Source organism: Netta rufina, assembly GCF_964035555.1.
Source record: "Netta rufina genome assembly, chromosome: 1".
Taxonomy (NCBI): domain Eukaryota; kingdom Metazoa; phylum Chordata; class Aves; order Anseriformes; family Anatidae; genus Netta; species Netta rufina.
The window spans coordinates 81,326,881-81,340,411 of NC_140123.1; the positions used below are offsets into that span (position 1 = coordinate 81,326,881).

General features: G+C 35.4%; 1 protein-coding gene across 2 annotated transcripts in view; it reads right to left on the reverse strand.

Annotated features, from left to right (window-relative positions):
* MAP3K15 (mitogen-activated protein kinase kinase kinase 15) overlaps positions 1–13,531 on the reverse strand; it is an 82,445-nt gene that overhangs the window by 12,137 nt on the left and 56,777 nt on the right. For both annotated transcript variants that reach the window (XM_084284265.1, XM_084284264.1), the window contains 6 exons: positions 11,202–11,297; positions 9,525–9,612; positions 5,656–5,789; positions 4,958–5,085; positions 3,360–3,490; positions 2,973–3,078 (listed from right to left, as the gene is read on the reverse strand). In XM_084284265.1, coding sequence (XP_084140391.1) covers positions 2,973–3,078; positions 3,360–3,490; positions 4,958–5,085; positions 5,656–5,789; positions 9,525–9,612; positions 11,202–11,297 — 683 coding nt within the window. The remainder of the gene's footprint in view (positions 1–2,972; positions 3,079–3,359; positions 3,491–4,957; positions 5,086–5,655; positions 5,790–9,524; positions 9,613–11,201; positions 11,298–13,531) is intronic.

Here is a 13,531-nt window from a genome sequence, read left to right on the forward strand (position 1 = left end):
TTTGTACATGTAAGATGATACAGATAAAACTTTTTTTCATTGTTTTTTGAATCTGATTTGTTACACAAAGAGAATCCTGGTTGTAATCAAGGTATATCAATTACATGATAACTACAAAAATAAAGGAACCCATCATAAATTGCAGTTCAAGGAAGTTTTTTTGATGTGCTTGGGATTTTTGACATCCAGAGTTAGAGAGAGAGAGAGAAAAGAAAAATCTATTGACACTTCTAAAGTTATACATGTTGGCAAAATAATGGCCCTGCAGCTGGCTGTTAATTGAGGAATCCAAATGTCTCCAAAGTTTGCTTTCAGACAATCTGACTGTAATACCAGTTATAATACTGATAAACAAAAAACAGTAAATAAACGGAACCAAGATGGTCAGTCTGGAATCACTGATACTCAGTCACATATTAAACCAGCTAACAAGAGAATTTGACAAGAAGTCATCCACACTACCAAAGGAAACCTATAAACACCCTCCTTGTTTCAAACACTAGAGTATTTTTTCCACATTAATTCCTGCTGGATCTTTTATAACATCTTTAAATTAAATTATTTTTCTACTTAAGAAAAGCAATGAAATTACACTGTGGTAAAGCTGTGAACAATTAAGTAAAGGATGTCTGGTGAAGATAAAAGGGATGGGGTATTAGCATGCTCATTAAACATGATTGCTGTAGAACAACAGTTCAAGCCACAGCTTTGCCTTTAGGCTGAATGTCTTGAATGGAGGAATATAATGTTTAAACCACTAGCAGTCTGACCCTTGAATCATCTGGATTGTATTGCAAAATGCCTAAAATCTGCAAAGTTTATGTACTGAGTTTAGGCATTGGAATGTGCTGCCCAGAGAAGTGGTTGAGTCACCATCCCTGGATGTCTTTAAAAGACATTTAGATGTAGAGCTCAGTGATATGGTTTAGTGGAGGACTTGTTAGTGTCAGGCCAGATGTTGGACTAGGTGATCTTGGAGGTCTCTTCCAACCTAGATGATTCTTTGAATTAAGAAACTTTAAAAAAAAAATCACAAGAGCTTTTAAGCCCTACCTGGCCGTATCTCCTTGCCTACTCATTTTAAATCCAAACTGAGAACTTAAGTAAAACATTTCTTCTTATGGTAAATTACCCCTCTAAGGCACAAGCAGGACAGCAAACATACAAGAGAACAAAGAAGAGTCCAAAGAGTCCTCATTGTATTACAGTGTGGTGACTTTTCATCAGATACCGTGTCTCCACGTATCACCACTAATAGCAATCAGTTGCTGAAAACCCACTCAAGAGTACATAAAACACAGGCAAGGACACAGTGATTTTCCTCTAGTGTCTGCCACAGCCATAATAGCAATCAGCCATAACCGTGACTTCCTGGGCCAAAATTAACTTTTGGATCATTGTTTTTAATAACCACAAAAGGATCTTCTGCCATGACTTCATCTTTGCCTTACTGAACCACTTTATATACTTATAGTTCCCACAATATCCTGTATAAATTAGAAGCGCTGTACTGTTATACACCACACCACTTGGTAGTGGACCTCTTTCCCATGGAGTATAACTTCATGGAACCAGTCTAAAAATAATGGCAAAGACAGATGTTGCAGGCGAAAACTGAAAATATTCTTTTCTGGATATCTGTATGCATTTGAGAATTATTCATCCCATTGTATAAGGAAGATTATTCATTAAGAATATATTTGTTAAATAAGTAGTTTGGAAAATATGATGGAACTCCTTAAAGAAATGCTTCAGAAGCCAGCACTTATCCAGCTTTGTTCAGAGATAGATTGTCATTTCTCTGTTGCAACACCTATGAGCTGAAGAGATTGCTTCTCACAGCTCTTCATTGTAATCAAAACATTCAAATGCTGCATTTGTGATTCCAAGCTGTACAAATAATATGTATTTATTCTCTTTAAAGGACTCCTAATATACCTTGATTCTAATTAGAATCATTAAACCTTTGCAGAAATTCATTCAAATTCGTTTCAAATGTCTTCTCCCGATAAGATGTTGATCTTATCAGGCAGATGACGTGTCTTGTTAAGATTAGGATGTAATTTTAGGCCAAATTTCCGATTCACAAGCTTTCCTAATAACTTACTTTTCTAAACAGTTTTTTTACTTATCTTTTCAGAACATTCATAATTTTATGGTCATGGCTTCCTTTGTAAGAAAGCTGGAGGAACTGCAGAACTACCACCAGACAGATAAAAAGAAGCCTCGGTTGTTGTCTTCTATCTTCCACAGGATGTCTGTGTCAATGGATCATTTTCCATTCTTAAATTGCAGGCCAATACCAGACTTGTGATTTGTGGAATTAGCTTACACTTATGGCCACATCACAAGAGAAAACATCATGTTACTTTTATTTTCCACTAATGAGTGAATTTAGTATGTGACCATTTTGTCATTTTTTCAGTCTGGAATTTCAGCTGTTACTCAGCAAGTTTTGTTCTCCTGGAATGTTGCAAGCTTTTGCTATTTTGTTATCACCAGGAAAAAGCTGTTTAGATGAAAATAATAGGCAGGCATGTTAGAGAAAAGTTTCCTTACACAACACCATGTTAGCCAAAAAGTGTGCATGCATGAGTTACTGCTACAAGGATTATTAAATGAAAAAGTTGTTTTACTGCAGTATTTCCAGACATAATTGCAACAGATCAACTGCTACTGAATGAAAAACACTTAGAATAAACACTATTATAGCATCACATTTAAGTAATTTATTAAAATTAATAAATAAAATGAACTAAGTAGCATTAATAAAGAAGAAAAATAGACTGTGTTTGTGGTGATCACTCTTCCATTCACTTTTCTCTGAAAATAAAGAGACCTAATCCTATTTTCACCACAAATTCAAAAAGCACCTTGGCTCTAACTCCAAAGCTATCCTGGATCCAGACCTATATCCTAAGGAAGAATTTCCACTAAGAACACCCTTACAAACTCTGTTCAACCAGTCTTACCTGTAAATGTTTCAGTGCATGGATTGATTCCTGCCAGCCGTTTGGAAGTACCAAAATCAGAGATCTTTACCACGCCACTGTAGGTGTTCACCAGAACGTTGTCCCCCTGTGGTTTGGATGAGAGAGAGAGGAGAGGGCATAGGGTGGAGGGGTTGGGTGAGACACATGAGTACAGATTCCAAATCGAAATCTCAGTACTCCTATAGGTTTGTGGTTATCTTTGTAATATACCTGTCTGCAAAGGAATTTTCCAGGAGCACCAGGGAGGAGTTGTTTTATACTTTTCTTTTAAGCTTCCATGAAATACTATCAGAAATTCTACTTCAGCTTAGAGTAAAACTAACCGAAGTAAATAAAATGAAGAGCAAACAACAGAAGAAAATTTACCTTTATATCTCTGTGTACAATCTGGTTCTCATGGAGATATTTAAGGCCTTCCAGAATCTGCTTGGTGTAAAATTTAATTGTGGGTTCTTTCATTGGGCCCCACTTAGATCTCAGGAGAGCCGAGAGGCTGCCTACATGATTTAAGAAGAAAGTGTAGCAAGATAGCAAAACCCCAAGATTAATATTAAACATTTAAGGCCAGATTAAGTTTAATTTAATCACTGACTTCTGAAAATATTTAAGACAGAGGAAAGAATGTTCCTCAAAACAACCAACTAATGGACATTCAGAGTAAGAGACAGGTCATCTACAATTCCCCTACCTGTAACGTATCTAATCTTTTCTTAAATAACTTTAAATAAGTTTAATTGTGAAGCAAAATAAACAGTCTTTCTACATCTGTCAATATTAAACTAAGTGCAGTGGTCTACTTTGTGCCAGAAAAACTCAGATAAAGGGATTTTTAAGTCTACACCAACAGCTCTCTAAACTAAAGTTTGCTGAAAGAATCTTGCATAATCTGAACATCTGGTTTCTTTTTAAGACTGGTTGCAGAGTTCAAAATAACAGAATTGGTTCCATAATATCCTGACATTAGCAACTAATCACAGCACACTCCACTGTGCATATATTAATAGGGTGGGGAGAAAAAAGGTAGGTAAACAGCAACAGCTGATATTTTTAACAAGTGTAGAAAAACAAGTCTAAGTGTTGATTTAAGCTCACCGTATCAGTATGTCAAAGTGTCAAAGCTAAACAGGACAAAAAATCAAAGCTTTTAGGTGAGAAGGTCACAAGATTTCAAAAAACAAAGAACTTCCAATCCTGAATGCCCCAGATGAATTTATTTACACTTTGAACATTTGTGTTTGGATTTTCCACAGGAAACCTGTGGGGGATTTTTGTTTGTTTGTTTTGTTTGTTGTTGTTGTTTTTTGTTTTCCCTGTTTTTCTTATTTCTGTTTTGATTTTGCTAATTACATTCTTACAAGAATTTAAACACTCATCTTGACATATGCTCAACATTGAACGGCAAATAGCAAAAGAGAGGTGGGAGAAGAACCTAGGGAGGATATAGAGGGACTTCACATCAAAAATTGTAGAAAAGGCTTGTGGAACAAAACTGGAATTTATGATCAGTGGAAGCATACCACTTTTATCTCCAATTCGTCTAAGAAAAAGCAGTGTTTGGATGCAGCAGGTAGAAAATAATATTCAGTTTGCTCAATCAGAATTACTACTCAACTGAAAGCTATCTTAAAAGTTCCATTTATCACTTAGGTGTTATGGCTAAAAGGAATGTACAGCTTAAATGCCACTATTTTATCATAAGCGTATTGGACACAAAACATTAAATTACTTTCTTTTAATGACCCTTCTCTAGATTTTTAATATTACAGGAGGGGGAGAGGGTACTTGGACTTGTATGCTTCAAATCTCTTCTTTACATGCAAAGAATGCCACTGGTAGTTAACATCTCAATAGAAAAGCCAATCACAGTGCAAAAACACATTAAGTGTACATTTTGGCTTCCACTAAGTTTAACATCCCAACTGTTTTTGGTTTCTTTGAGGGACTAAGCTCAGAATGATACAGACCTCCTGGCACCTGCTCCATAAAAATCTTAATGTAACCATCTTCTGAAACAGATCCAAGATACTGGACAATGTTCCGATGCTTTAAATATTTATGCAGTGCTATCTCTTCGTGAAGAGGTTGAGAATATCTGTTGAAAACAAATAATCAAAAAATAACACACACACACACAAAACAAGGAGTAACTCATGATGTGGGAAAAAGTTCTAGGCTATGGTTAAATGCTCTTTTGCAAACAATGGATTTTAGGGGTATTGATCCAATTCTCAGCAAATTCTCGGTCTTCCATGACATTCAAAATGCAGTGTGACTGGCTGCCTACTGAGGAGTACAGAGGTAGATCTCAGAGGAACCTAGGAGGAGAAACATGCCCTCAAAGAATGTATTTACACATGCATCAATTCTGCATCATTCCGTAGTACCATCTTTGCCTTGGAAACTCCTTTTATCCTTTTCCTCCTCCGTGAAAACAATACAAATGAGATAAAACTGCAACTTTAAAAATGAATTATTTTTTTCTAAAGTCGTCATTCTCACAAGGGTACTGTTGAATACCAGGAGGAAATAAAAATTGCATGTTTGTTTACTGGGATATTATAAACTAACTACATAGAAATACTTGTTATGAAGAACAAAAATTTCAGCAAACAACTACAGCTTTGTTAGCAATGCGTATGTATGGCAATTAGATTGCTCTTACCTGCTGTCTCTCTCAGGTATTTCTTTGATGGCTATTCGGACTTGATTGCTAAGGTCTCTTCCAGCATAGACTATTCCATAAGTACCTTTTCCTAGAACTACCCTCTCACCATTCTCATCGTAATCGTATTCATACTGCAAGCGGAAAAGATAAACAAAGTAGTACACAAATTTTAATTAATAATGTAAGATTATGGAGAGCTTTAACAGTTATGTACTACTCTGAGTACAGTGCAGAGTAGTTACTGCAGTACAGTTGTAGGTTGCCCACCAGCCTGGTGCATTATACAGCTTTCAAAATTCCCACGTTACTTGCTCTATAAAACAATCTTCCCTAACCAACTTCTAAATGCATTCACCCAAACAAGGAACACAGCTGTAAACAAAATTCAATGAAACAATGCTATCAAAAGACAGTTCAGATGTCATAGCTGAGAACTGCTGACAGGGCCCTCAGAACATGTAAATGTATGGAACATATATATGAAATCTATGGTTAAAAAAATAAAAAAAAAATGACATTCTCATTATGTCAATTTGGATGGACACTGTTATAAGACCCTATATACTCGTTTGGGCTTAGCTACAGCAAAATTCATTTCTGACGTTCCCCTAATTATGAAGTTTTCTCCGAAAGGAAAAAAGACCCCCCCCCCCAAAAAAAAAAAAAAAAAAAAAAAAAAGGCCCATCTCCTGAAACGGTAATTAAATTTTAAATACTAGGGTTTCCACAGGCTTTTTCTACCTTCCCAAGTCCAGAAGAATGACCCATATAGGAAAACTGCATATTACCTTCTGTGGCTCTATGTGAGTTCCCTATCCAGAAATCTTTTTTAATGGCCTGTTGATATTTCTATCTGTAACTACTTTTTCCGCTTCATGCAACAATACTATCTCATACAGAAGGTAACCTTGAGATCTAATACCTTGAAGTGACGGAAACACTTTTTTGCTGTGTGAGTGACAAAGAGGCTTTGTGGTCTCCCTCTTTCTCCTTGGAGATCTCCAAAAACTGCCTGGGCATGGACCTGTGCAGCCTGCTCTGAGTGCCCCTGCTTGGGCAGGGGTTGGAGCAGGTGAGCCCAGAGGGCCCTGCCATCCTTAACCTTCCTGTGATTCTGTGAAGCGCCTTCCAATCTGCTTTGTAGTACTGGTATTGCAAGGTCCTTGAGTCACTGAAATTCCCTCTCTCTTCTCAGAAAAGGTGGTATGTCTCAGGCCACTATATGGAAGGAGCTGAAGAAAGACTGTCATTTATTCTAACAACATACTCTGCTCATTGGAACTAAAATTAAGTTAGCATAGCTTTAGCACAGTTTCATTTTCCACGTTTCAGCACTTCATGGTTCACAACATAATCTTGGTGTATGATAGGCACAACTGACCCAAAACACCATATGTAAAATTTGTCAAGTTCTTTGGTAGTAGCATATCCATCTTTCACAGCTATCATATGACATAAAACTGTGCAGAAAAAAGACAGCAGTCACATTGCAGAATTTAAGATTGACAGCAATCCTATCTGCAACAGACTAATCCAAAGCCAACTCTATAATTACTGTAGAGAAACCTATGTTCTCTAACCTGGGACATGATACATGAAAATTATTGAGATTTATATTTCAGTGCTAGTTGGCAGACATTTTAATAGACTATATACATTAGATGTCATTTGACATTTGCCTCCTCTCCAGCAGCCACAAAAAATTTGAACAAATCATTGCTCATTGCCAAAAGTCTGAGTATGTGAACAGCATTGGGGTACAGCAGGGACTCTGAAAGTGATAAGAACTTCTTCAATCTCAATATCCAGAAACAAATATCCTAAGGTAGAAAGAACTGCCAAACACACTCACCTTCCAAATCCTTTTTATTTGTAGAACTAAACTGAGTTGCTTTCAAAGAACACTGCAATGTAAAATATACATCCCCTTGGGATATTTTCACAGGAATTCTAACTGAAATCAGGTCTTCTTCCCCCAAATTGTGCTCAAGGTTATTTTTTCCCTTCCTCAAATACTAACAGCTGTTTTAATAACAGTAAGAATTTCTGATTTATCTGTGCTTGTCAAGACCACTAAGAACATTAGGTTGGATGTTAGGAAGAACTTCTTTACTGAAAGGGTTGTGAGGCATTGGAACAAGCTGCCCAGGGAAGTGGTGGAGTCACCATCCCTGGAAGTCTTCAGAAGACGTTTAGATGTAGAGCTTAGGGATATGGTTTAGTGGGGACTGTTAGTGTTAGGTCAGAGGTTGGACTTGATGATCTTGAGGTTTCTTCCAACCTAGAAATTCTGGGATTCTGTGATTCTGTGAACATACAAAGCTGCATTTTCCATGTGGTATCTTTTTAAAAGTAAGATCTCAGGTTGTAGAAAGGCATTAGGAGACTTAACAAACTAATCCTCCCCCACATACCTTGATTTCTGTCATAATTTCCTGACCTAAGACAGTAAGAACAAGGTGATAATTCTGAAAACATCAAGATAAATAAAATGATTCAGCTTAAGGATCTGAAATTTATTTCTCTAGTCATTTCTCCATATGTCATTGATTGATGCAGGATTGTCTCCTGCTGTGCATTCACAAGTGCTTTTCCCAGTTCAGTTTTTAAGACTCAAGCCATGGTGAACTCCCTTCCTCTTAGAAATTATTATACAGCTGAGTAGACTGTGGTGTTTGGAGGCTTTCCCGCTATTAGCGAAGCTCACAACTATGTAATGTAAAATCTGCAGCTATAGATTATAGTCTTTCTGATCCTATATAATGTACGTATCTGATCCACAGATGTATGTATCAAGATGGACTTAACAGATGTGCGTATCTTGTCCTTTTCACTTGAGAACTCTCTGATCATTATACATACATTTTAGTGCAAAAACTCTTCTTCTCCACAGTGTGTAATTATATTCAACAGTACAGTAGAGGGCCATCTGGTTTCTTGATCCTCTTCTGAAGCCTCAGCTACTACAAATAGTTCACCATTGTAAAGGCTCTGAATTGTAAACAAAACAGTATTGCTGGAATAGGACAGTCAGAAAGATACCCAGCTCAAACAAACCACAGCAGGGCTTTTACACTTATCAGTTGGATTGACTTCATTTTCTTGACCGCAAATTAAAAGGTACAAGCTACTTTTTCTGGTGGGTTTTCAGAGTTCAGTGTAAACAGAAGCACAGAGTAATTGCTGCTACAGATGTAAACATCTGTATGGAGGTGAAAAGTTTGTCTTAGGAAGATTCACCCACCGTAACCTGAGCTAACTCTTACGTAGGTAAGAGCTAACTAAGCCTTTCCAAGTTTTTTTCTCTGTAATGATTATAAAGAAAGGCTACATCAGTTAGGTTCCTAGCATGTACGTTTCAGTGATGAATCAAAAGCACAATCTAATCTTAAATATCTCAAATCACTGTGACACAAAAAGCCTGTCAAATGAACTTACCTGGAGTTGTAATAGTATCAGACATTGGCTAGAAAAAACAAAGTCCCTTTGCTAAATGTCTTCTTCCTTGAATTTATTTCATTTTGTATCTTTTTTATCCACTTGAGCCAGATGATATAGATGATTCTTATCCATAAATTGTTTGCAGTGTAAATACAATATCAGTAACACATGTCTTCTGGGATTTATGGTTTACAGTGCTAATGTAGTTATATTCATTTAATGTAATACTCATTTCATTAAAAACAAGTGGTTTTTTTTCACATGAATGCAGCTCTTGTATATAAACAGTTTTGTAAGAGTTGAAATTTCATATGTAATAAAGGAATTTAAATTTTATTTATTATTTTTCCAGTACACCAATATGAAAGTACACGGAAACTGGAGAAAACGTCTCAAAGTTATTAGATCTTTTATTTTTGACATACCTCCAATGTGTCTCCATCTATTTCCCCTTCTAGTTCCAAAGTACTGCCAACTGCATCCGACAAAATTTCCTTCACCAACCCACAAAATCTAAAAGAGCAATAAATAGCACAGGATCAAAGAAAGATATCCTTTCAGAAAGAGATTAAACAGATTCTTCACAACGTGGGCTTTACATACAAGCAAATAAACAAACTGAATAATGTATTCAGACATGGGCTTTTTTCATTATTTACTTTTGCCATACTTAAAATGAGGAAGAACACCAAGTACACTTTGAAAAGCTTAACTATTTATAAAATTTTATTTAATATATCAGAACCATTTTTTTTTAATCGTAATTGCATATTAAAACCTTGGTACATCCAACAAATATTTTTGCTGTACACTTTCACGGAAGGTGCTTAATATGGCCTTGTCTTTACAAATGTAACTAGGGAAAAAGTTAAGATACTCAAAAATTAAATATTGATTTTCACTGATTCAGTGCAGTAGTGCATTCATGACATTACATTTGGTGGTTCTTTTTCTGGGTTGTGATGAGAATTCTATTACTTTCAGCTTAATTTAAATGTTCCCATGGACTTTGGTTGCAAGTATCATTCCATACTATTTCTGAAAATCAGATTTGGTCATTCTAGACAGGCATCTAGAAAGACAACAACACAAAGCAAGTAACGTATTTTGAAAAACAGAATCTTAACTGATTTCATCTAGTTCTCTGGGATGGAAAACCTTAAGCACAAGACCACGTTTTCCTGTAGTCCCTTGTGTGAACTGCTACCTCTTGTTTTGTTTTCCAAATTCCATAACAAATGGTTAGAAATCATTAAAAGTGAACATTAGACATTCATTACACCTGTTTCATTGACTAACAGAGACACATTTCTGGGACAGACTCCTGCTGAGCACTTAAAAAGGCATAAAAAAAAATGACAATGCTTCACAAACTGTGATGCCAAATTAACGAACAGGTAAAAATAATGTTGTTATTTCCTATCTTTTAAGCTCTGCACTCCATAGAGTTAATAATTTTCTTTAATCTTAATTTATTCTGTGTAATACATAATAATTATTGTAAGAAAAGTAAATATACAATCAATCCTCAAATACTGGGTATTAACAGATCACTCCTACTTCATTCAGAAGGCCCATATGCCAAACATTCGTCCCCAGAAAGAATCCAGTCTGTAAAGATTTAGGTCTGAATTTCAGTTAGCATTCCTACCGTTCAGAGGCAATATAATGATTATCAGAAAATATCTGAACGCATGGCAAACCATAACAGGTATCCACAACACAACACAAGCTCAAATTTCCAGTACATCTGGTTGTTCTTACCTAAATCAAACTGAACAGGTACATAAGGGAATCTAAATCAATGTAGTCCCTTAAGTGACATGGCCAAGAGACAGAAAAAATGGATAATAGCTATAAATCAGAATAACCTACTTTAACTTAAGCTGACCAGAACCAGCTGACAAGTGTAATGGGACATTGCTCTCGTAATCTTATATATTACTGAATTTAGTTCATTGATTTTTAATCAAGAAAAATCAATTAAGAAAGTAAAATAAAATAATTATTTTCTTGAGCAAAATTGTCAGCTTTCATCCTTTACTAAACTAATTATATTCAGGACAGACTTTGCATGCAATACCCATACAAACGGAACTCACCTACTACATTGGTCTTCTGTAGAAAAGTAGATTTGAAAATCATCAGAGTTGTCATGGACATAAAGAAAACAACATCTTTCATCGAACTTGGAAATACTGTAAAAATTAACATTAAAAAAAGATTATTTTGGATGTAATCATTAGAAGAAACAGAGCAAGGCGAAAGTTTTTGTTTGTTTTTATTAAGAACTCTTAACAGACTTCTTTTTCATAGTTCATGACTTCAGAGAGGCTGTTTACAATTATATTTGTTTTCACTACATTTAGATACTGTGAGTTTATTTGTATATCCTAGAGTCTAAATTCCTACCCACAGTTTGATGAATAACTTAGCTACTGCTTATTTTGGTAAAATACTGATTTATTTGAAGTGTTTTCAGGTTTGTTTGTTGTTCTTCTCCCCTTCCATTTTTACACAGTTCCGTTGGATTTCTTGGTATTTTCCTATACCTCTATGGAAAGTGAATCACTTTGACACCAATCCAGCTATCAGGAAAGCTTTTCTTTTAAGCCTGACAAATATTTCATATTTTTATACTTCCATTACTCTTATAGTAAGACTGAACTGCAAAATACAGTGTAGCAGATCATTCACATTATATATTCTTATGGCCTTAATGGTAAGAAACAAGTTTCAGGATGACCAATATTTACTCCAAACTGTAGCAATAATTCAGACGAAGTGATTATTTATTGCATATTGTGTCTTTCCAGTGTTATATCTAGCCCATCTAAATGCATTGAAGCTAAAAGTGAAGAGGCCATAAAACATAATATCAATATGAAAATAAATCTAGGAATGAACCTCTTATAATTCCAAACACTTCAGTATCATTCTGCATAAATACCAAGTTATGATTGCCAAGGTACTGTCATTATTTTTGTGCATAAAATGAATACAATAATTTGATTCTTTCCTGATCTGACTAATCAAACTCTTTCATATCTTGCCTAGCCTGTGTTAAGCCAGTTAAAATACATGACAACAGACTATAGTAAAGGTGCATAATGTTGTAAGACCAATTTGCTGTAGCATTTTTTGGGGCTACAACGACTTGTTCCAAAAAAATTAGAATTTTGCCAGAAGATTTTTTTTCAGAAATATTTGAAAATACACTATGTCATTCTGTAACTTGTTTCTGATATAGCAATTCCTAGTCTAGCAAGGCAGATTAGCACATACCTGACCTGAGAACTAAGTGGCAAAGCAAGATGATCCTTCCATGAGCAAATACAGGATAGACAAGACAGTAACTAAATACTGTATTATAAACAGTGTTATATGTGCAGTATGTAAGATGAACTGGGTAGCATAAATACAACACCAGAGTTTAGACAGAGTATAAGTTAATCAAAACCACAAACTTTTTTTTACACTAAAATAAATGCAATTTCAAAATTATTACAATTGTAAACTGTCATATACAAAGCAAACATTCAGATCCACTAAATATAAAAGGATTGCTTCTTTAAACTTTGTAATCCCCAGGAGAGATTAAGAATCAAAGCAAATGAATTGCTTGTCTCCCTTTAATTAGTAGTTATCTTTTTCAGACATGATTAATTTGTGTGATGTGTTGACTGAAGGTGATTAATGTGTTCCAGAAATGTTATGCTGCTTTATGCTCAGTCAGCTCCACAGTCTTTAATAATGGTAACTCCACATCCACTCACACTGCACTGCAGTAGCAAAATAAAACATCACAAATAGCAAAGGTATGGTAGAACCTATGTCCAAATCCACAATTACAGGCTTTCATAACAATTACCACTCACCATATTCAGAGATCTTTCATTAAGCTAATTAGCTTAAGAATGGTATTCAAGTTCACAGAAGACAAACTTGGGACCTATTTAAATTTAAATTTAAATATTTAAATTTAGGTGCTTATTGTCAAAACTGAGGTCCAGAAAAACTCTGCTTTGAGAACTACAGAACTCATTAAGTATGTAAATTTATGCTTGTACTTCAGTTATAAAGTTTTGCAGGCACTTAAGCTTATGCACTTCCATAAGTGGACCAAGCCAAGAGCTATTTATGTCCCTGGAAAGGACTGACCCACCAACACAGTGACTCACAAACTCGAGCAGAAGGCAAAGGCCCATCTCATGTTCCATGTGCTTAAAGTTACTCTGGTTCTAAGCTACAGCCTGCAAAATACGGACAGAGAACAAGAACACCATAGACACAGCCAGGCTGTACAGGTAGGTTTCATTTTGTTTTCTCTCCTGATTCACTCTAATTTTTCTGCCAGCAAAGTAGCCCAACTTTGGAAAATGTATAAAAGCTTAGCTCAAGTTTAAAAAAGCAACTACATAATTGAAAATAG